We start from the raw sequence: 20395 nt of genomic DNA on the forward strand, positions 1-20395 counted from the left end.
TCCCTTTCCATTGCTGGGTCTAATTTAATTTTGGTCTCAAAAAATTGATAATTATTTGGGTTTTGATGATAACAGGCTGAAACCTTGAAAGGATAACAACAATCATGGCGCAAAAGGGTTTTGATTTGGGATTTTTTCCCAATTTGAAACCCTACATTCCTGAAGGGTTGAAAGGGTTTTGAAACCTGCAACTCATCTTCCCCAATCCCCCCAATCGATTTGGGGAAGACGAGTTGCAGGTTTTTTTTTCTTTTCTTTTTTTGCAAGGGTAATTTTGTCAGTTCACCTCTTATTTTTAACACTGTTAGTCATGAACTGACGGCATGGGCTTATTTGTTACTGTTTACAAACCTCAGGGGGGTACGCAAAATTTTTCAAAACTGGGGGGGGGGGGGGTAAAATTATCCTTTCGTCAAACCTCAGGGGTGGTATGTGTAAATAGAAGGAAAACGCGACAATGGAGAGAAGTCCCCTATCGACAGGACTCCAACTTGATTCCTCCATAAAGAAATCCTCTTCCTAATTTTCCTATTGGGAAAGAGAACCCTATCTATTGGATGTGTGTGGTGTGTTGCCCCTATGTTCAACTATAGTGGCAAACGAAATGATTAGCGTGTGCCTGGGAAATTTTGCTTTTCCCTGGGGTACGATGGTCATTTTGCATGCCACTGTTTCTGGGCGCAAGGGGCAGTGCACTATACACGCACAGATAGGTGTTCTTTCTCCCTTTTTTTATTTTATTTTTTGGGAAAAAGAATGCCACTCGGTGGTGCAGTGCACGCCACGCCTAAGCTAGACACTCAAGCGCACATAATGACCGCCGCATCCCCGAAAAGATGGAAATGACCAGGGGTGTAGCGGTCATTTCATGCACCCCTATGTCTAGGTGCAGGGCAGCGTGTATTTGAAAAACATGTAAGACAATGACCTTTCTTGAGAATAACATGATGGTAAATAAATTTCAAATTATCTTTAAAAATCTTTTTCTACTTTTAACTTGAAGAATTTTAAGGAATACGACTGAGGATGAATTAAACTACAAATATATATCCTAAATATATATACATATAGAAGACATTTTGTTCTAACCAAAAAAAAGAAAAAAAAAAAAGATATTATGTTATATGATATATTATATATGAAGATTGTTGCATCAAGAAATCATCGAGCGGTCCTGCGAGTGCCGTCACCTGCAAGTGGACCAAAGGGGTCAATCAGAGAGAACCGGTGTGGTCCCGGCCTAGGGCTCTCCGATGCCAAAGTTAGATCTCCTGGCGCAAATAGATGAATAGTGATTATTCAGTATGAGTTTTGATGTCCCTTGATGGGGTTGCGTACCTTGCCTTTTATAGTAGCATATGGCGGTGTGGAGAGTCCCCGTTTGATGGCGATTGTGCTGTTGAGTGGATAGAGGCCCTGGGTAACGGGGCTCTATCCTGATTGGCCATCTCCCCGTGGGAGGGAGTGTCCTGGTGGCATCAGGATCCTTGGTGGATAGATACCCGCGTGTGGTGATAACGTCCTTGGTGCTTGAATCCGTCTGGATGACGTGACCTCTAAGCGGCGGTCTAGAGTCCTGGTAGTGACATGAGTCTTAGCCATACGATCGGATCGTAGATGGGTGGCCCCCACCTCACGTGCCCACGATGTTGTGCGGGTGCAGCCGCGCTGGGTGAGGCGCGCTTGGATGTGTGGTCTGCGCCTAGGTGAGGCCGCGCCCAAGTGGTGGCCGCGCTGAGTGAGGCCGCGCCGGTGAGGAGGCCGTGGCTGGGTGAGGCCGCTCCCGGTGAGGAGGTCGAGCCGCTGGGTGAGGCGCGCTCGGGTGAGGCCGCGCCGGTGAGGAGGCCGCGCCGGGTGAGGCGCGCTGGGTGAGGAGGCCGCGCTCGGGTGAGGCCGCGCTCGGTGAGGAGGCCACGCTCGGGTGAGGCCGCGCCGGTGAGGAGGCCACGCTGGGTGAGGAGGCCGCCCGATGCGGGGCCGTGCCCGAGTGGTGGCCGCGCCCGAGTGGTGCTGGGACCCGGTTCGTTCCCCTTAGCTATGGAGCGGGTCGTCTGTGACACGTGGCGGTCGTTGATTGGCCCGGTGAATATTGGATGTATCATTTGCCCCCCCACTCTCTTGGGATAGGATGTCCAAGAGAGTAGGTATCTTTGCATAGTGAGGGGTCCGCTGCGAATAGACTTTCTTGTGGGGTTTGCCTGTAAATCCACTAATGAGGTAGGAGAGGTTGGGGGTTCAAACCTTACCTCCTACACTTTTTCTTTTTGTTTTTTGTAGGTATATGTTCCTTCCTCTCCCTTCTTCTTTCACTTCTCATTTCTCTTTCTTACTTCTTGTCTCCCCTTTTGCTCTCCTTTAATTCCCCCTTTTTGTCTTTGGTCTTCTCTTTGGTGCCCACCATGTGCTTGTTTTTGGGTCACCTCCACTAGTATCCATTTTGCTTGATTTTGGGTCCTTGTGTTGGGGTTGTGTTATCTTGGTGCCTTGGTTTGCTTGGAAAGCTTGAGTGGTGCTTGGCTTGAGTGCCTTCCCTCTTGTGATCTCTGTTACTTGATCGTGCCCCAGTGGGGTGGCCGCGTCGTCGTGTGCCTGCCTCCCAGTGCGATCGCCTTCCCCTTGAGGTAAGTTCGGACCCCTTCTCTTTCTTTTTTCTTTTTTTTTTTTTTTTTTTTTTTTCTTTATGCAGGGCTGCGCCTAGGTGAGGCCGCGCCTGTGGGAGCGAGGCCGCGCCTGTGGGGCGTGAGGCCGCGCTTGTGGGGCTTGAGGCCGCGCCTTGGGTGGCCGCACCTGCGGGCGTGAGGCCGCTGGGTCGCCGCGCCTGCGTGAGGCAGCGCGCTGGGTGCCGCCCCTGGTGTGAGGGGCTGGCCGGGATGGCCGTGGCTGTGGGTGTGAGGCCGCGCCTATGGTGGCCACGGCGTGGGTGTGATGGACCCTCATGCTTGTCCACTCCCCTTCTTCTTGTCTGTGATGGATCTGCTGTTTATACTTTGCAGGTGTTCTTCATTTCATTTTTCTTGCTGGCTTCTTGTCTGGGAGATCGTTGCTCTGAGCAAGTAGCTAGTCTGCTTCATTATTTTATCCATGTCATCACCTAATGACTCTGATCTGACTGCGGTCGTGGTTGGATCCCTTGAGGAGTCTTCTTCCCCCGCGGATACTTTTTCTTCTTTGCCTTCCCCTGTTGGTAGTGAAGGGGAGGAGGAGGTTTCTGGAGATTCCACCCCTAGTAGGGGTCGTAGGGCCTCCAGAGCTTCTATTTCTGTTGGTGACCTTAGGAGTAAGTTGGCTTTCATTCCTAGCGTCTTGACTTCTTCGGACTTGGCGGTTCGCATCCTGGAGAAGACCCGTAATTATGACTTCTCAAGGTTCCCTGAGGTCACTACGCTGCTACCTGAGACTGCTATAGTGGCTCGTGTCTCTCCTGAGGATGATGTTGTGGTGACAGAGGAGGGTGCGGTCTTACCAGAGGAGAGTGTTGCTTGTCCTGCTGAGGCTGATATGATGTCTCCTTCTGGATCAGAGGCTGCTCCTCCATTAGATGCCCCCTGATTTTATAGATGTTCTTTCTGGATGTTGACTTTTTTAATGATAACTTTTGGATTGTGATGCTTGCTTTTGTATGTACTTGACTCTTTCTTTAGATGTTGATATGGTTTGATCCTTGTCGCTTTGATATTGATTGCATTGTCTCCTGGTGATCGTTTGCGCGTTGATGCTTTCTGACCCTTGATAGTCATAGGATTTTGGTAGTGGCGTCGTGCCTTGGTGATCCTTGGACCTTGGTGGGTTAACGCCTTAGGCGTAGAGCCTCAGTGTTGGTATGACGCCTTAGGCATACAGCCTCAGTGGTGGCACGTCGCCTTAGGCATGAAGCCTTGGTGTTGGCATGTCGCCTTAGGCATGAAGCCTCAGTGTTGGCATGTTGCCTTAGGCATAAAGCCTCGATGTTGGCATGTCGCCTTAGGCATGAAGCCTCAGTGTTGGCATATCACCTTAGGCATGAAGCCTCAGTGTTGGCATGTTGCCTTAGGCATAAAGCCTCAGTGTTGGCATGCCTTAGACGAAGCCTCGGTGTTGGCATATCGCCTTAGGCACGAAGCCTCGTGTTGGCATGTCGCCTTAGGCATGAAGCCTCGGTGTTGGCATGTCGCCTTAGGCACGAAGCCTCAGTGTTGGCATATCGCCTTAGGCACAAAGCCTCGTTGTTGGCATGTCGCCTTAGGCATAAGCCTCAATGTTGGCATATCGCCTTAGGCACGAAGCCTCAGTGTTGGCATATCGCCTTAGGCACGAAGCCTCAGTGTTGGCATGTTGCCTTAGGCATAAAGCCTCAGTGTTGGCATATCGCCTTAGGCACGAAGCCTCAGTGTTGGCATATCGCCTTAGGCACGAAGCCTCAGTGTTGGCATATCGCCTTAGGCATGAAGCCTCTTTGTTGGCATATCGCCTTAGGCACGAAGCCTCGATGTTGGCATATCGCCTTAGGCACGAAGCCTCGGTGTTGGCATATCGCCTTAGGCATGAAGCCTCGGTGGTGGCATGACGCCTCGAGGCACAAGCCTCGATTGAGTAGTAGAAGAAGCCGAGTATTCCCGTTTTTTTTCAATTCATCTTTGAAAGCTGTAATGCCATCTACTGCTCTGTTGGTGGTGCCAAACTCATTGTTGTTACTTCGATAGTACTTCTTCAAGTATAGTGAGTTCAGTGCGGTCTACCTTCTTGCCCCCTGGAGTCTTCAAGCGTGTAGGTCCCCGGGCGTATCCGCTTGGAGACTATGTAGGGTCCTTCCGATTGGGTGACGACTTCCCTGCCTTTTGTGGTCATGTGAAGCACTTGCCCTCCGTAGTACTAACTCTCCCTGGTGGAATAGCCTTTCCTTGACCCTGACATTATAGTACCTGGCAGTACGTTGCTGGTGGGCGACGTTCCTTAGTAGTGCTCTTTCGCGGACCTAATCTATAAAGTCTAGGTTCGCCCGCAGTCCGTCGACATAGGTGCGTTCATTGAAGTGCAGAACCCTATGGGACATAGCGCAGACCTCTGCCGGTGCCAATGCTTCAGTGCCATATGCTAGGCGGAATGGGCTCTCTCCTGTGGGCGTTCATCTGTAGTTCGGTATGCCCACAGGACGCTTGGTAGCTCTTCTACCCACTTGCCTTTGGCTCCTTCTAGCCTTTTCTTGACTCCTTCCGAGTAGCGTTACATTGGTGACCTCCACCGACCATTGGCTGTGGGTATGCTACCGACACGAGCCGATAGTCGATGTTGTATGTGCAGAATGCTTGGAATTTAGGGTTGTTGAATTGTTTTCCATTGTGCGAGGAGACCAGGATCCGTGGCACCCCGAACCTGTAGATGACGTCGTCGCGGACGAACTTCTCCATCTCTGTCTCTGTTATCTTGGCCAAGGGTTTAGCTTCAACCCACTTGGTGAAGTAGTCGATCGCGACGACCAGGTACCTTCTGTTTCCTGGTGCTGCGGTGAAGTTGCCTAAGATGTCTAGTCCCCACATGGCAAAAGGTATGGGGTTGAGGATTGATGTCAGCTTGGTGGCGGGTAGATGGGTACTGGGGCGAACAACTGACATTGCTCGCACTTCTTGGCATATTGGATGGCCTCCTCTTGCATTCGTGGCCAGTATAGTCCCTGGCAGAGGATTTTGTAGGCTAGGGCTCGTCCCCCCATGTAGCTTCCATATATCCCCTCATGGACTTGGCTGGGCGTACTCTGCCCCCTTGGGTCCTAGGCACCTAGGAGTAGTGGTCTTGTTGCCCCAGCTTGTACGATCCCGTCTAGGGACGGTGTACTTTGCGGCTCTCATCGACCTTCCTTGCCTCGGCCTTGTCTTCTGGTAAGACGTCGTCCTGTAGGTAGTTGAGTATAGGGTCCATCTAGCTAGGCCCCTCCTCAATCTCATTAACTTGCTTCTCCCGGCATGTTAGCTCATGTAATATTTCCACGTAATCGCATTGGCCAGGTTTCGAGTTCATCATTGGCTAGCCTGGACGGTGCATCAAAGTTGCATTCTCGATCCTTAGAACTCGAACCATCTCGAACTTCCTGACCTCGGACCTCGAACCTCGAACCTTGAACTTCTACCATGGTTTGTCGATTGTGGTCCTTGGCCATGGCCAAAGACCCCCTTTTTATTTTTCTTTCTTCTCTCTTTTCTTCTTTGCTTTTGGGCAGCGGCCTTTGACGGATGGCACCCAAAAATTTTTATTTTTTTTTTTTTTTTTTTTTTTTTTCTTTTCCTCTTGATAGGTGACGACCATAGCCCTTTGGCCGTGGCCTCTTGGTCGTGGTCTTTTGGCCATGGCCTCTTGGCTGTAGCCACTTGGCCTCTCTCTCTTCCCTTTTTTTTTTTTTTTTTTTTTTTTCCTGGCTCTGTCTCTGGTAAGGTGCATTCAACGACGAAGTCTGCCAAGGCTTGGCCTTTGATGGTAGTCCTGGGTTGGAACCTGATGTCATGCTCACTTAACTCCACCGCCCATGCTATCAATCTCCCGGAGACGTCCGGCTTATGCAGTATCTTCTTCAGGGGTAGGTCTGTGAGGACTATGATGGTATGGGCTTGGAAGTATGGTCGTAGCTTCCTGGCTGCCATTACCAATGCATAGGCTACCTTCTCGATCCTAGTGTACCTGGTCTCTGCATCGATCAGGACATGGCTGACGTAGTAGATGGGCCTCTGGACTTTGTCCTCTTCCTTTAGCAGTACTGTGCTGACCGCGACAGGGGTGGCGGCCAGGTAGTGCTGCAACTCTTCGTTAGGTTCCGGTTGCCCAAGCAGGGGTGGGCTCTCTAGGTACTCCTTCAATTCTCCGAACGCCTTTTGGCACTCTTCCGTCCATGTGAAGTCCTTAGGGCTTCGGAGGTTCTTCAATGTTTTGAAGAATGGTAAGCACTTATCACCTGATCGTGACACGAACCTGGAAAGGGCGGCAACCCTTCCATTCAACCTCTGCACTTCCCTGACCGTTCGAGGAGGTGCCATCTCTTGGATGGCCTTGATCTTGGATGGGTTGGCTTCTATTCCACGGACTGAGACCATGAACCCCAGGAATTTTCCTGACGTTACACCGAAGGTGCACTTTGCAGGTTTAGCTTCATCCGGTTCCTCCTCGCACTCGTGAATGCTTCCTCTAGGTCGGTCGGTGTTGGTTGGTGTGGACGCTTTTCACAAGCATGTCATCCACATATACCTCCATGTTGCGCCAGATCTGCTCCTCGAACATCTTGTTGACCATTCTCTGGTAGGTGGCCCCTGCATTCTTTAACCCGAACGGCATGACGTTGTAGCAGTAGTTCTCTTTGTCCGTCTGGAATGCGGTGTAAGACTCATCATCCTCATACATGAGGATCTGGTTGTATCCGGAGTAGGCGTCCATGAAACTCAGCATCTCATGGCCGGCGGTGGCGTCGATCAGTAGGGTCGATTCGGGGGCAGTGGGTACTCATCTTTTGGGCATGCCTTGTTCAGGTCGGTGTAGTCGACACACATCCTCCACTTTCCACTTGGCTTTGGTACCATGACCACGTTGGCGAGCCAGGTTGGGAACTTCTCCTTTCTAATGAACCCTGATCGGCTTAACTTCTCGACCTCCTCCTTGATTGCTGCTTGTCGGTCGAGGGCGAAGTTACGCCGCTTCTGTTGAACGGGCTTCCTGGTTGGGTCGACATGTAGTCGGTGTTCCGCTATGGAACGTGGTATTCCTAGCATGTCGGAGGTCGACCATGCGAAGACATCCATGTTCGCTTGGAGGAGGTGTCCAAGCCCTTCTTTCTGTTCCTTGCTTAGCAGCGAGCCGACCTGAACGACCTTGGAGGGGTCATCCTGGCTGAGGGGCCATGGGATGAGGTCTTCCACTGGCCTTCCCCTTCTCTCTGTCAGTTCATCTCTCTAGTCACTGATCATGCTCTCTAGGCAGAGTGCCATCCCACGGGTGTTGTCATTATTCTTTTTCATGAAGGTGGCGTAGCACTCCCTTGCTTTCTTCTGATCTCCTCGGACTTCGCCTACCCCATTCTCGGTGGGGAACTTCATCTTCAGGTGAAGTAGTGATATGACTCCTCTAAGGGCTGTCAGTGATGGTCGCCCTAAGAGGCCGTTGAAGGACACCACGGACTTGACTACCATGAAATTTACCATGATGGTTACTTGTTGAGGGTGTATCCCGAAGGTGACGGGTAGCTCTATGGTACCTCTGATGGAGGCGGTGGCACCTGAGAATCCATGGAGATAAGTGGGCTCTAGTTTGAGCTGGTCGTCCTCGAACCCGAATTGTCGATAGGCGTCCAAGGAGAGTACGTCAACGGACGCCCCGTGTCTATCGGTACCACGTATGCAGGTCGATTGGCTACCTCCACTGTACTACCAGGGCATCTTCATGCGGGAAGTTTAGTCCTTCCAGGTCTTCATCCGAGAAGGAGATCACCGCCTCAGTCTTGGCTATCTTGCTGGGCTTCTCTGCCACTCCCACGAACCTGGCATGGGCTTTAGCTTTTCTGGTGGACTCTTGCCCTGGTCCTCCAAGTATGGTGAGGATAGGAGGTCCCTTGGTGCCACTAGGTTACGTGGCATCTCTCCGCCTCTTCGGCTGTCTCTCTCTCGACTGTTCTTCTTTCTTCTCGTCTCGGCTCCACTCTGTCTCCGTCGCGACCTCTATCTCCTTGGCCTGAGCGGTTGTCACGTCTCCCCTTCACATACTTGTTCAAGCTTCCTACTTTTACTAGTTGTTCTATCTCTCTCTTCAATTGATAGCACTCCTCTGTGTCGTGCCCATTCTCTTTGTGGAAGAGACAATATTTGTTAGGGTTTCGCTTCTCTGGCGCTGCTAAGCATGGGTCGTGGCCAATGGAGTAGGTCACGGTCCTGGATCTGCATGAGTATCTGGGACCTGGTGGTGTTCAGTGGTGTGAACTCAGGGGTGCTTGCCCTCTCGCTTCTCTCTGGGCGGCGGTCTGTCCTCCTAGATGGGCGGTCGCTCTTCTCTTGTCGGCGCTCTGTCCTCGACCTCTTACTCTCGTTGCGGTCATCAGGTGCTGACCTCTTGTTGTCCTGTGGCTTGGCCTCGATTATTTTTGTTCTAGCTTGTAGTACCTCGGCCATATTTGCAAACTCGTTGCACCTCTCCAGGAGTTCTTTCATAGTCCTGGTCTCGTGACGTGCCAGGTCCTTGATCAAGTCCAGGTCCCTAATACCTCCCGCTAGGGCTGCATCGTGTGTCCGGTCATCCAAGTCTCGAACCTCCAGGGACTCCTTGGTGAACCTGGTAACGTATTCCCTGAGAGATTCCCAGGGTTCGTACCACGTTTAGTAGATTGCGGTGGTCTTCTTCGCTTGACGCTTTGGAAACGGGTGACGAACTGTCGCATAGCTCGCGAACGAGCATATAGATCTCGGTCGTAGCCTGGAGAACCATGATGTGGCTGCTCCCTTGAGGGACGCAGGGAATGCCCGACAGGATACCACGTCCGACCCCCATACAGCGTCATCATGCCATTAAAATAGTTGATGTGGTCATTAGGGTCAGTGGTACCACTGTAGAGTTCAAAGGTGGGTAGTCGAAACCTGGAAGGTAGTGTGGCTGACATGATCTCTGCCGAGAAGGGGTGTTGTCCAGGTATGGAATGTGTCTCGCCTTTGGTGCGCTTCTTCAACCCTTCCGGCTTCTCATCCAGGTCGCGGAGTCTTTGATCGAGCTCCTCGTCCCTTGTATGCGCCCCCACGCCTAGCCGGACGTTCGCTGCGCCCCGTTCACGCTCTCTCCTGGATGTCCCCTCCCGCCTTGAGTGTTGGCGGGATGGTGAATGGTCATGCCGTGATGAACCCTGTCGTGAAGGTGAGGGGCTTTCTTCTCTGTAGGTCCGGCTTCGTCGTGGTATGTGACTTTCTTCCAGTCGTCCGTCAAACACGGACCTCCGGACCGATCTCTGCGGGCTAGACACCCTCGCCTTGGGTGTTGGCGTCCTCCCACGTTCTGACCGTGGCGAGAGGTCTCTTGTTCTCCTGGGATGCTGGGAAGGCTCCCCCCCGCTGCGGAGTGGGGGTTGCCTGTCGCGCAAGTCTCTCGATCTCGCGCCCCGGGAGATGATCTCCTAGGGTTTGGCTCTTGTTGAGGTATGGACTCCACCCTTCGCTGGTGAAGTCCTCCGACGGTGAGATGTCGCACGCTGCGTCGGTATTCTCGAAAGAGTCGTTGTTCATGAGGATCTATCATTGCAGGTCGTTGATCGACCCACGAGTGGCTGGAGCATTGGGGTCGGTGTCACCTCCACCACCACATCGTTGGCCTCGTCATTGTTGGGCTCGGCGATCACGAACTGGTCATTAAGGGGGATCTCCTCCTCCAGAGGAACATGGTCCTGGTCGTTGGCTCGCCGCAGAGCACTCTGGGGGGTGGTGATCCATTCCTTGCTCCGTTGTTGGTGGTGGTAGTCTTCCTTCGTGCCATTGAATGAGTATGGAAGCGAGCTAGTAGCTGTAATGGCTAGCGTCGTTCCCACAGACGGCGCCAATCTGTTGCGTCAAGAAATCATCGAGCGGTCCTGCGAGTGCCGTCACCTGCAAGTGGACCAAAGGGGTCAATCAGAGAGAACCGGTGTGGTCCCGGCCTAGGGCTCTCCGATGCCAAAGTTAGATCTCCTGGCGCAAATAGATGAATAGTGATTATTCAGTATGAGTTTTGATGTCCCTTGATGGGGTTGCGTACCTTGCCTTTTATAGTAGCATATGGCGGTGTGGAGAGTCCCCGTTTGATGGTGATTGTGCTGTTGAGTGGATAGAGGCCCTGGGTAACGGGGCTCTATCCTGATTGGCCATCTCCCCGTGGGAGGGAGTGTCCTGGTGGCATCAGGATCCTTGGTGGATAGATACCCGCGTGTGGTGATAACGTCCTTGGTGCTTGAATCCGTCTGGATGACGTGACCTCTAAGCGGCGGTCTAGAGTCCTGGTAGTGACATGAGTCTTAGCCATATGATCGGATCGTAGATGGGTGGCCCCCACCTCACGTGCCCACGATGTTGTGCCTGGGTGCAGGCCGCGCCTGGGTGAGGCTGCGCTTGGATGTGTGGCTGCGCCTAGGTGAGGCCGCGCCCAAGTGGTGGCCGCGCCTGAGTGAGGCCGCGCCCTGGTGAGGAGGCCGTGGCCTGGGTGAGGCCGCTCCCTGGTGAGGAGGTCGAGCCGCCTGGGTGAGGCCGCGCCTGGGTGAGGAGGCCGCGCCTGGGTGAGGCCGCGCCCTGGTGAGGAGGCCGCGCCTGGGTGAGGCCGCGCCTGGGTGAGGAGGCCGCGCCTGGGTGAGGCCGCGCCCTGGTGAGGAGGCCACGCCTGGGTGAGGCCGCGCCTGGTGAGGAGGCCACGCCTGGGTGAGGAGGCCGCGCCCTGATGCGGGGCCGTGCCCGAGTGGTGGCCGCGCCCCCGAGTGGTGCTGGGACCCCGGTCCGTTCCCCTTAGCTATGGAGCGGGTCGTCTGTGACACGTGGCGGTCTTTGATTGGCCCGGTGAATATTGGATGTATCAAAGATAGTATGATAAAATAAAGATAAGAGACATCAACGATTTAATCTTTCTCTGTGTCTACTCTGTTTGAATAACTGAACGCAGAAGACAAAGAAGAAGAGACATCAAAGAAGCAACGCAGACTCTCTCAGAGTAATCATATTGGTTACCAATTGTGGAGTTTGTGCTCTCGCTGTCTCTAATGCTGAATCCATTTGCTGCCTCTACTTCTATTGAAAGCGATCGAGCTCTTTCTGTTGTTTCGAACAAGGGTTTCAAATGGCACTTTACGCAGGGTTAGGTTTTTCTTTTCTTTTCTCCTGTTGTCCGCTGCAGGATGCGTGATTTTATTTTTCTATCGCCGAGCTTGTTAGTTCTCCACCGCAGTGCGTGTTTCGTTCTCCGCCGTAGTGCATGTTTAGCTCTTCGCCTTAGTGCGTGTTCCGTTTTCTCACCATGCTCATCGGATCCCCCAGCGAAGAAGACGCCGAAGCCGAAGACGATGCCGATGACGATTCCAACAGTGAGCTCAAGTCCAAACGCAACCTGTCTCTCGAGCACCACTACCCTCTGACAACCGGTCTCTTCAATCTGGACAAGGAATGCTAGAAGCTTGCCTTGCCGACCAACGCCGGAATCTTCCTCTGCATCTGGTTCGTTTGGAATGATGCTGAGCCCAAGTGCATAAACAATACAAGCTCTCCTTCTCCTTTTGGCAGCGTTACCTTTTGGTTTCTCTGGATCTTCCAGCGCAAGGCCGTGGTTCCCCTGCTCACTGCCCACGTCAGGGTGCTCTTCGACTTCCACCGGGGCGGCGTCGGCGTCTTCGTCTTCATCTCTGACGATGGTTTTGGGTGGGCTCTTGACCCGCGCGATAAGGATGGCGGAAGCCTCATAGGCAGGGGGACGTGGCTGATGCTGATGGAGTTTCAGTCCCTGCAGTTGTTGGAAGTATCGGCAATGCTAGCTGTGAGTAACGCCGAGGTGTTTGGTGTGGAAGGTTTTTCTTTTTTATTTGGGTGGTGCCGAGTTCCACCACCTCCTCTTTCTTTTTTAGGTTCTGGCTTTGCAGGTTATTCTGATTTTGGCGTTGGTGTCGCCATAGAAATAGCCGGCTCCGTTACCCCTCTCGCCATACAGATCTTGGGGCCCGGTCACCGTTCATCGAAGCTCCTCTCGGAGAGGCAGCATGCCGGCTCGCGTAGGCATGATGGCGCAAATCTTTTTGGCACTTTTGGGGTCCTTTCTTTTGGCACGAAAGTGCATGAACTTATCAATTGCTGTGTTGACACCGCTTTATCTGGGGCAATGGCTTTCACCCATCCCCTTCTTTGAATGACTCAGTCTTTGGCATGCGAGAACGGGTCGCTTTTCGCTTCGTCGGTCTGGGTTCTGTATACCCAAACCTTCTGTTGGTCATACTACCTATCTTTTTTTAGTATCCTTTTATGTATCCTATTTTTCTGTTGGCGTTGGGTGCACGTGAATGAATAGCCCTGTTATTTACCAAAAAAAAAAAAAAAGAAGTGTTAAGCAGACAATCCCATACTTAAACGTAATTTGATTTGATTCAATGCTCTTTTAGTGTGGAGTACTACGATTTTACTGTGTGGTGCTATAATATCTTTGTGTTCACCTTACAAAATGATTTTAAAAAAATCATTGTAGATGGTATGATATTATTGTGAGATACTACGATATCAATACACACATTTCACTGAACAAGTGCATTGGAGTTGGAGAGATGGGGAGTTGCACACCAAAAATTGCAAATTGTGGTAGTATGTTGGGGAAGATCGGATCGTGTCCTTGTACAAGTACCGTCCAAGGCCGTCCAGGGCCACTCACATAGATCCACTCTAAACCTTAGATGGTAATTGTACAAAAACACAATCCGCGCTCGGGGGGACAAATGGAAGGGAGAAGAGAGAGAGAATATGATTTTACTTCTTCATTTCAAATAAAATTGGGCGCAAATTGTGGTAGCATTGGGGATTTGGGGAGCAACAAATGAAAGGGGAAGAGAGAGAGAGAGAGAATATGGTTTTACTTCTTCATTTCAAACAAACCAACCTTTAGACGAAAAGGATCAACCATGTGGCATATTCGAATCTCATTCCTACTATATGATCCACTCTGTTAAATGTTTAGACTTCTCCCACGATCTATCAAGTTATTCAAATAAAAATTGAATATATCAACTCAAGATACCGGTCTCTTTTTCAAATTATAATTATAAAGCACGAGAAAGCGAAAAGGAAGTGTTCATATTCCATACTTCCACGTTAAGGTATCGTAAGCTGTTGGTTGCTTTGCTTGTGAGTCTTACCGGGAGGTTTTTATAGGTTCCTTGCGGGGCACTCGGACGAGGTAACGTATAATACTAGATGTGTATGTGTATTTTGGTCGTCTACGCTTCTTAGTTACTGGATATATTTGGTTCTAACTTGGACCCTAACCTATATAACAAAAACATTGTAAGGCCCAACTCTTTTGTTTACCCCATTTGTTTGGGCCCCCAACCTCCACCACTACATTTTCCACGCAACCTATAAGCTTTTGCTATAACTTATGACTCAGTTTGGTTTGTAGGGAATAAAAGGGAAGGGATGTGAAATCAAATCATTATTAAAATAGAAATTTCAACTCATTAGCACTCTTTTTTTTCAAAATTTATTTTGAAAAATATAATTATCAAATGTGATAAAGAGTTTTAGGTAAGTTAACCAGTCGTCATTAAAAACTTTTCCTTTTCTCTTTCAAAAGTGAGTTTACTTTCCTTTACTTGCAACCAAACAAAGCTATAATTTTATACTCTCCCTCCACAACATAGTTTCAAATATCACTATCAATATCAATGTATCGGCTTGTATTGAACGATTTTACCCTCAACTTTAATAAAAACATTACTTTGTTACAAATTTAGCTCTAACAAGAACTATTACACCGATCCAAAATCAGCTATGTATTAGTATCAGAGACCGATACCAATATGGATTGGCCGTTATACCAATATTTGAAACCATGCTCCATAGAAACAGAGGACAATTTTAAGCACTACCTCCTCAACATGGTAGCTAGTGGTGCGTAAAGGCCCATTGCTACGAAGAGGTCTTGAGTTCAAGTCTCCTGGTTCACATCCTACATCTCCCTTACCTATAAAAATATAAAAAAATCAGTATCGACACTAATACCGATATCGATAAGTATTGACTTGTATCAAACAGTTTTACCCTCAACATTATTATTATTATTATTATTTATAAATTTGCCCATAACAAGAACCGTTACACCGATACTGGATCAGCCATGTATCAGTAGACCGTTATACCAATATTTAAAACCATGCGGCCCCACATGCATAGTAGGAGTTAAAAAAAGGGAAAAGAAGATAATGGGGCCCCAAAGTTTAGATGGGCTTTTGGTCAAAGCCCATGATATTGTTTCCTGGGGGGCACTTCCATGTGTAAATAGATTACTTCTTTTGAAAGCAAGGAGAAGTATATATAAATGGGCACGCGTGGAATATAGTTTTCATTTTCAGATTATTTACCTCCATTTCTGAGTCTCCTTCCTCGAGTCCTGAGTTAGTATTGTATTACAGAGTAGCTAGCTAATCATAAATTCAAAATTGGAAAACTAAAGATGGGGTCGAGTAGTGAAGAACGCTCAGAAATCGTCTTCTTCGATTTGGAAACCACAATTCCTTCCCGACAGGGTCAAGGTTACGCCATTTTAGAGTTTGGAGCGATTCTGGTGTGTCCTCGAAAGCTGTTGGAGCTGGACAGTTACTCAACCCTGATAAAGCCTGCCGATCTCTACTCTGTCTCCGTTGCTTCCGTTCGTTGTAATGGAATCACCAGAGATGCCGTTGCCTCTGCTCCTAGTTTCCGAGAAGTCTCCGATAAGATCTTCGACATGCTTCATGGTTCCCTTTCTCTCTCTCTCTCTCTCTCTCTCTATGACAGAATTTGGCTTGTGAGGTTTTTCATTCTTAGGTTTTGATTTTTTTCAGTGAATTGATTTTGTAAGGTTTTTTGCAGGTCGAGTTTGGGCGGGACATAATATAGAGAAATTCGACTGCGTAAGAATTTGGGAGGCATTTGCAGAGATAGGGAAGCCGGCTCCACATCCTAAAGGAACTATAGATTCATTGAAATTGTTGACCCATACATTTGGAAGGAGAGCTGGGAACATGAAGGTAGCTGCTCTAATCTAATTCTCTTTGTTTAGTACCTCAAGATTTTGGAAAAAGAATTCCTCTCCAATTTCCTAAAAATGCGGTGGAGTTCGGGCCTAACAGCTACGTGACTTTCAATCATGCTGAGCTCGAGACATCCAATCATGCTAAGCTCAAGAAAAAAGAAAAAAGAAATTTCACTCAATCGACCTAGGACTGTTGGATGTCGTGCCTATCAGGTGTCGACCTCTCAATCCGATCAAAGAATTGGAAAAGATTTTAATTTTCGCATAAATCATTTGAGTCTATTTATTTTTTGAGTCATAAGGTTCAATGTCCAATTGTTATCTTTTGGGCATAAAGGTCAATCCCAAATTAATATCCTTTTCTTGGTAAGCCATGCACGTTTAACACCGAAGGTTACGTTTTCCTCTTTTTTTCTTTTTTCCCTTCGGTAGAGGATGGAATTTCCTTCACGCATGGTGAAGGAGAATCCCTTCACCGTACGTCATTATGTAAGGGTTTAAATTGGTTCGGTTTTTGCTTTTCATTTTGGTTTAGTTTCTGGTTCGGATCAAGATACAACATGTTGAAAAACCAGAACATATAACACGGTTCGCTTTTATTTGATTTTGATGACCCGGTTTGTATTTGATTTGGGTCATGTTTTAGGTGTTTGGGCAAATGTTTTCACATCTTCGCCAAAAAAAACCAAAAAAACCTTTGTTTGTTTGGACCATAATCCACCAATTATACGAATCGACAGGTTCAACCTTGAAACCGAAACTAAATCGAATCAAGTAAAGATTCCATATTTTGAAACAAAAATTGAATCAATTTATTTTGGTTCAGTTCAATTTACTTCGCTTTTAAATATCCGATTTCGATTCTAAATTGATGCCCATAATTAGTTTGATGTGACTTTGTGCATATTTGATAGATTGAGCTTCTTCTATGCAGATGGCATCTCTAGCAACTTATTTTGGACTTGGCCAGCAGACTCATAGGTACGTAATCTGGTTGCTTTACTTTCTAATTATTATTCTTCCCCCACCCTCAATGGGGTAAATTTCATGAGTTAATTTAGTAAATATTATACTTGTGCTGGTCAACATCTAACCAATTCAAGCTCTACAAAAGGACATTAGGTCAACTTAGGTAGTAGTTTCCAGTTTCATCATGCCTGCCAATGAACAATGAATCAATTCACAGTAAATTAACCCACAAAAGTGTGAATCAAGAAATTAAGGCAGCGTTTGGTATGCATTCTAGTTCAATTTTGCATTCTTCGATGATAGAAACAACTATTTTTATCATTCAAGAATGCAAAATCGACCTAGAAATAGAATGCATACCAAACACAGCTTAAATGTTTTCAGTATGCTACCTTTACTTGATGATTCTGTTCTTCCATAGATCTTGAACAGGATTAACAATCATTATTATCAGCTATTTTTCTGAAAAAAAAAAGAACACTAGGAACCTTAGGCTTCAAAATTTATTCCATAATAGGTTAGGGGCTTTTTGATAATAGAGAGTGGCCAAGACTCTAAAGAAAGTTTGTACCCAAATTGAAGCAGTCTACGTAAATATGGTTCAACTGATGCTCTCTTTGTGGGTTTGAGGAAGCAAATTTCTGGTTCCATCACAAAAATTATAACTGTCATAACTAATAATTACTCAAATAATGTTTCAGGAGCTTGGGTGATGTTCGGATGAATCTTGAAGTTGTCAAGAACTGCGCTGCAGTTTTGTTCTTGGTAATCTTAGAACTCCAGAAGCTGTAACAGCTACAATTATATTGATGATTAAGCCATTATGCTATTTACCTGTTTGCTAATTACTTGAAATTATGCATATTTTCCAATCTTTATTTTTTGCAATATCTAAAGTTTTGGTCTTATAGAGAATGATAAATTGGTCCTTAAACAAAACTGTTGGACCCTTTAAAACCTGAGATGCGCATCATTTCAAATTGAAAATTGTTGATGGATTTAGGATCTGATGGTAGGATTGTAGGAACATTGGGGCCATTGAGCTATGACAAAATTTTGAACTAACTGGAAAATTGGACAATCCTAACCATCCAATCTTTTGCAATTTCTTCTTGGTTGTTCTGGGAAAGAAATTGTCTACTAATTGAGGAAAACTTGAAAACTTTTATTGATACATTCCCTTTTGTGTGCTACATTTTGGGTATTTCTTTGATAGATGGTTACTTGGTTCAATTACATCAACATTGTAGTTCTTCCATTACTTGGTAGCTCAAGGGCCATTGCTGCATCTTCTGCAGGAAACAAACCTTTCAGATATATTTACACCCTACAGTTGGGTCTCTCCAAATAATGGTACAGCAAGGACTCGTAGCAATGGAAAAGCTTCACCTGATGAAACAAACCAAAATATGTCTACCCATATTGATCAAATGAAAACAGAGAGTCTGCAAGTGGATGACATTATGGAAGAGAGACTCATATTAGAGTCTCCAGCGACGTCTTCCACTCCAGTGTCATCCGAAGGTTGCAGTGGCTATGCTGGCTTCTTAGCACCAGATGAAGTCTCAATTCCTTCTATTAGGGCATCCTATGTCCCATTTTTTCGAGGCCAGAAGATACAACTATTGCACCAAGATGTCCTTTTTCAGCTAAGTTCCACTGGTTTGAGAGTGCGTTACGGAGTAAGCTCAAAGTTTTTCGACAAAGCTGGTAGGCCGCGATTGAATATAGTGGTTGACATACCACCAAGCTTATGCCAGGTTCTTGATGCTTGTGACCATGTTTCACAAAAATTGACTCTGGATTCTGGTAGCAGCTCAAGGTGGAGGCCTATTGTGAATAGGAAGAATGGCTTAATTCCTCCAACAATCCGACTGAAGTAAGTTTTCATATCCTTGAATTCTATCTAGTTTGTTGCTCTCCTCTCCTCATAAAGTTCTATTCTGAAGATACTCTGTATTTTCTTATCACACAGTATACCCATTATAGCAAATGGTGACATTGACATCTATGAGACAGAGATATACCAGCAAGAAGCTTCAGGCAATGCTCAGAGGCTTGTGTTCAGTAAATTTGATCCAGGTGAACTTGATTCTTTATTTCTTCCAGGAACTTTGGTGGAAGCTTACTTCTCCTTGGACTCGTATGATTATCAACAAAATGTTGGTATTCGATTAGTGGCAAAAAAATTGATCATCCACTCCGGATAGTTGGAGAAACTGTCAAGAAAAGGAAGAAGGCATATGATATGCCCAAGGGGGCGAAATCCCATGTACTATTGATTTCAATTATTGGATTGTATACTTGTATTTGACTGTAAATTTCACTAACTGATTCAATGAAAAAAGCAATTGTTTTCAAATTAGAAAATGATGCACAAGTCATTGATAGTACTTCGTAGTGCATGGATATAGATGAATCACAATACCATTTCCTTTGAGGATTTAACATGAAAACAAATCAATGATTCTACAACAACTCAGCCTTTCCCAACTAAATGGGGTCGGCTATCCTTGCAAGACAAAGTAGGGAAAATTGAAAAAGTCCACACAAAAGGGAAATGAAAGTAAGAAGAATGAAGAATAAAATGAAGAAATGAAAGAAGAGTAGTGGGAAATGGGAAATGAAAGTAAGAGAAAAGAGGTACAGCCTAGGAAGTTAGGAAAATCTCAGCTAAATGGAGTTGACAACATGGATTCTTGCTCTTTAATTGGTTCTATTTGAAGTCATACTTGGTACAAGACCCAGCCTATGCATGCCAATTTTCACGACCTCTCCTATGGTCATTTTAGGTCTGACCGTAGCTCTTTTAACTCCTTCAATCGGGATCAGATCACTCCTCTTTACTGGGGCGTCCCCAGGCCTCTGTTGGACATGTCCATACTACCTCAAACGACACTTTTGGAGCTTGTCACTAATCGAGGCAACTCCCAAATCAGCTCTAAAACGTTCATTTCTTACTTTGTCATTCCTAGTTTTGCCACACATTCATCTTAATATCCTCATCTCTGCTACACATAGTTTCGCTATATGACACTTCTTAATTGCCCAACATTCCGCCTCTTACATTATAGCCGGTCAGACAACAGTCCTGTAGAATTTTTCTTTAAATTAAGGATTTTTGTTTCCATCAATCTTCTATCATGGGATTTATCCACATGAGTTACCATCAATTTCAATTTCAACCTATCCATAGACGAAGGCATCCATTCTCTCGATATCTCTATGAATGGTTTAGAGTGCACTATATATATAGTGGCAATCTTATTAGTAAAACAACGCAATGTAATGGAGATTTTGCAGAAGAAATGCAAAGGGAAAGACAAATCACACACACATAAGACAAGATTTACGTGCTTCACCCTCAAGAAGGAAGGCTACATCCACGATCAAGCGATAGAACAAATCCACTATTTCTGTGAAGCAAATACATAGCCTCGCTCTCTCCTTCTCTCAAAGAGATAACTACAATATATAAAAAAACCTTAACCCAGAAAATACAAAACTACACCTAGAGACCTACCCATTTGGTTCAGACCTGAAAAAATATATCAAATCGAAGATCTCGACGAATAACAAATCTTTACCTATTTCTTCATTTCAGATTTCTCTAAAACAATCCAAGGTTGAGGTCAACCATTCTGCCACTGCAACCATAATTTCAACTTCTTGATTGTGATCATGAACAAAAAATTCCCAAAAAAAAAAAAAAAAAAGA

General features: G+C 47.0%; 1 protein-coding gene across 1 annotated transcript; it reads left to right on the forward strand.

Annotated features, from left to right (window-relative positions):
* Positions 1 to 15108: 15108 nt before the first annotated feature.
* On the forward strand, positions 15109 to 19035 carry LOC122654136 (protein NEN1-like). The gene is made up of 6 exons (XM_043848112.1): positions 15109 to 15430; positions 15546 to 15703; positions 16643 to 16689; positions 17379 to 17442; positions 17976 to 18556; positions 18653 to 19035. The coding sequence occupies exons 1-6, from the start codon at positions 15148 to 15150 to the stop codon at positions 18885 to 18887; spliced, it is 1368 nt and encodes a 455-aa protein (XP_043704047.1). The 5' UTR covers positions 15109 to 15147; the 3' UTR covers positions 18888 to 19035.
* Positions 19036 to 20395: the final 1360 nt, after the last annotated feature.

The sequence above is a fragment of the Telopea speciosissima genome, chromosome 3 (genome assembly GCF_018873765.1).
Source record: "Telopea speciosissima isolate NSW1024214 ecotype Mountain lineage chromosome 3, Tspe_v1, whole genome shotgun sequence".
Taxonomy (NCBI): Eukaryota; Viridiplantae; Streptophyta; class Magnoliopsida; order Proteales; family Proteaceae; genus Telopea; species Telopea speciosissima.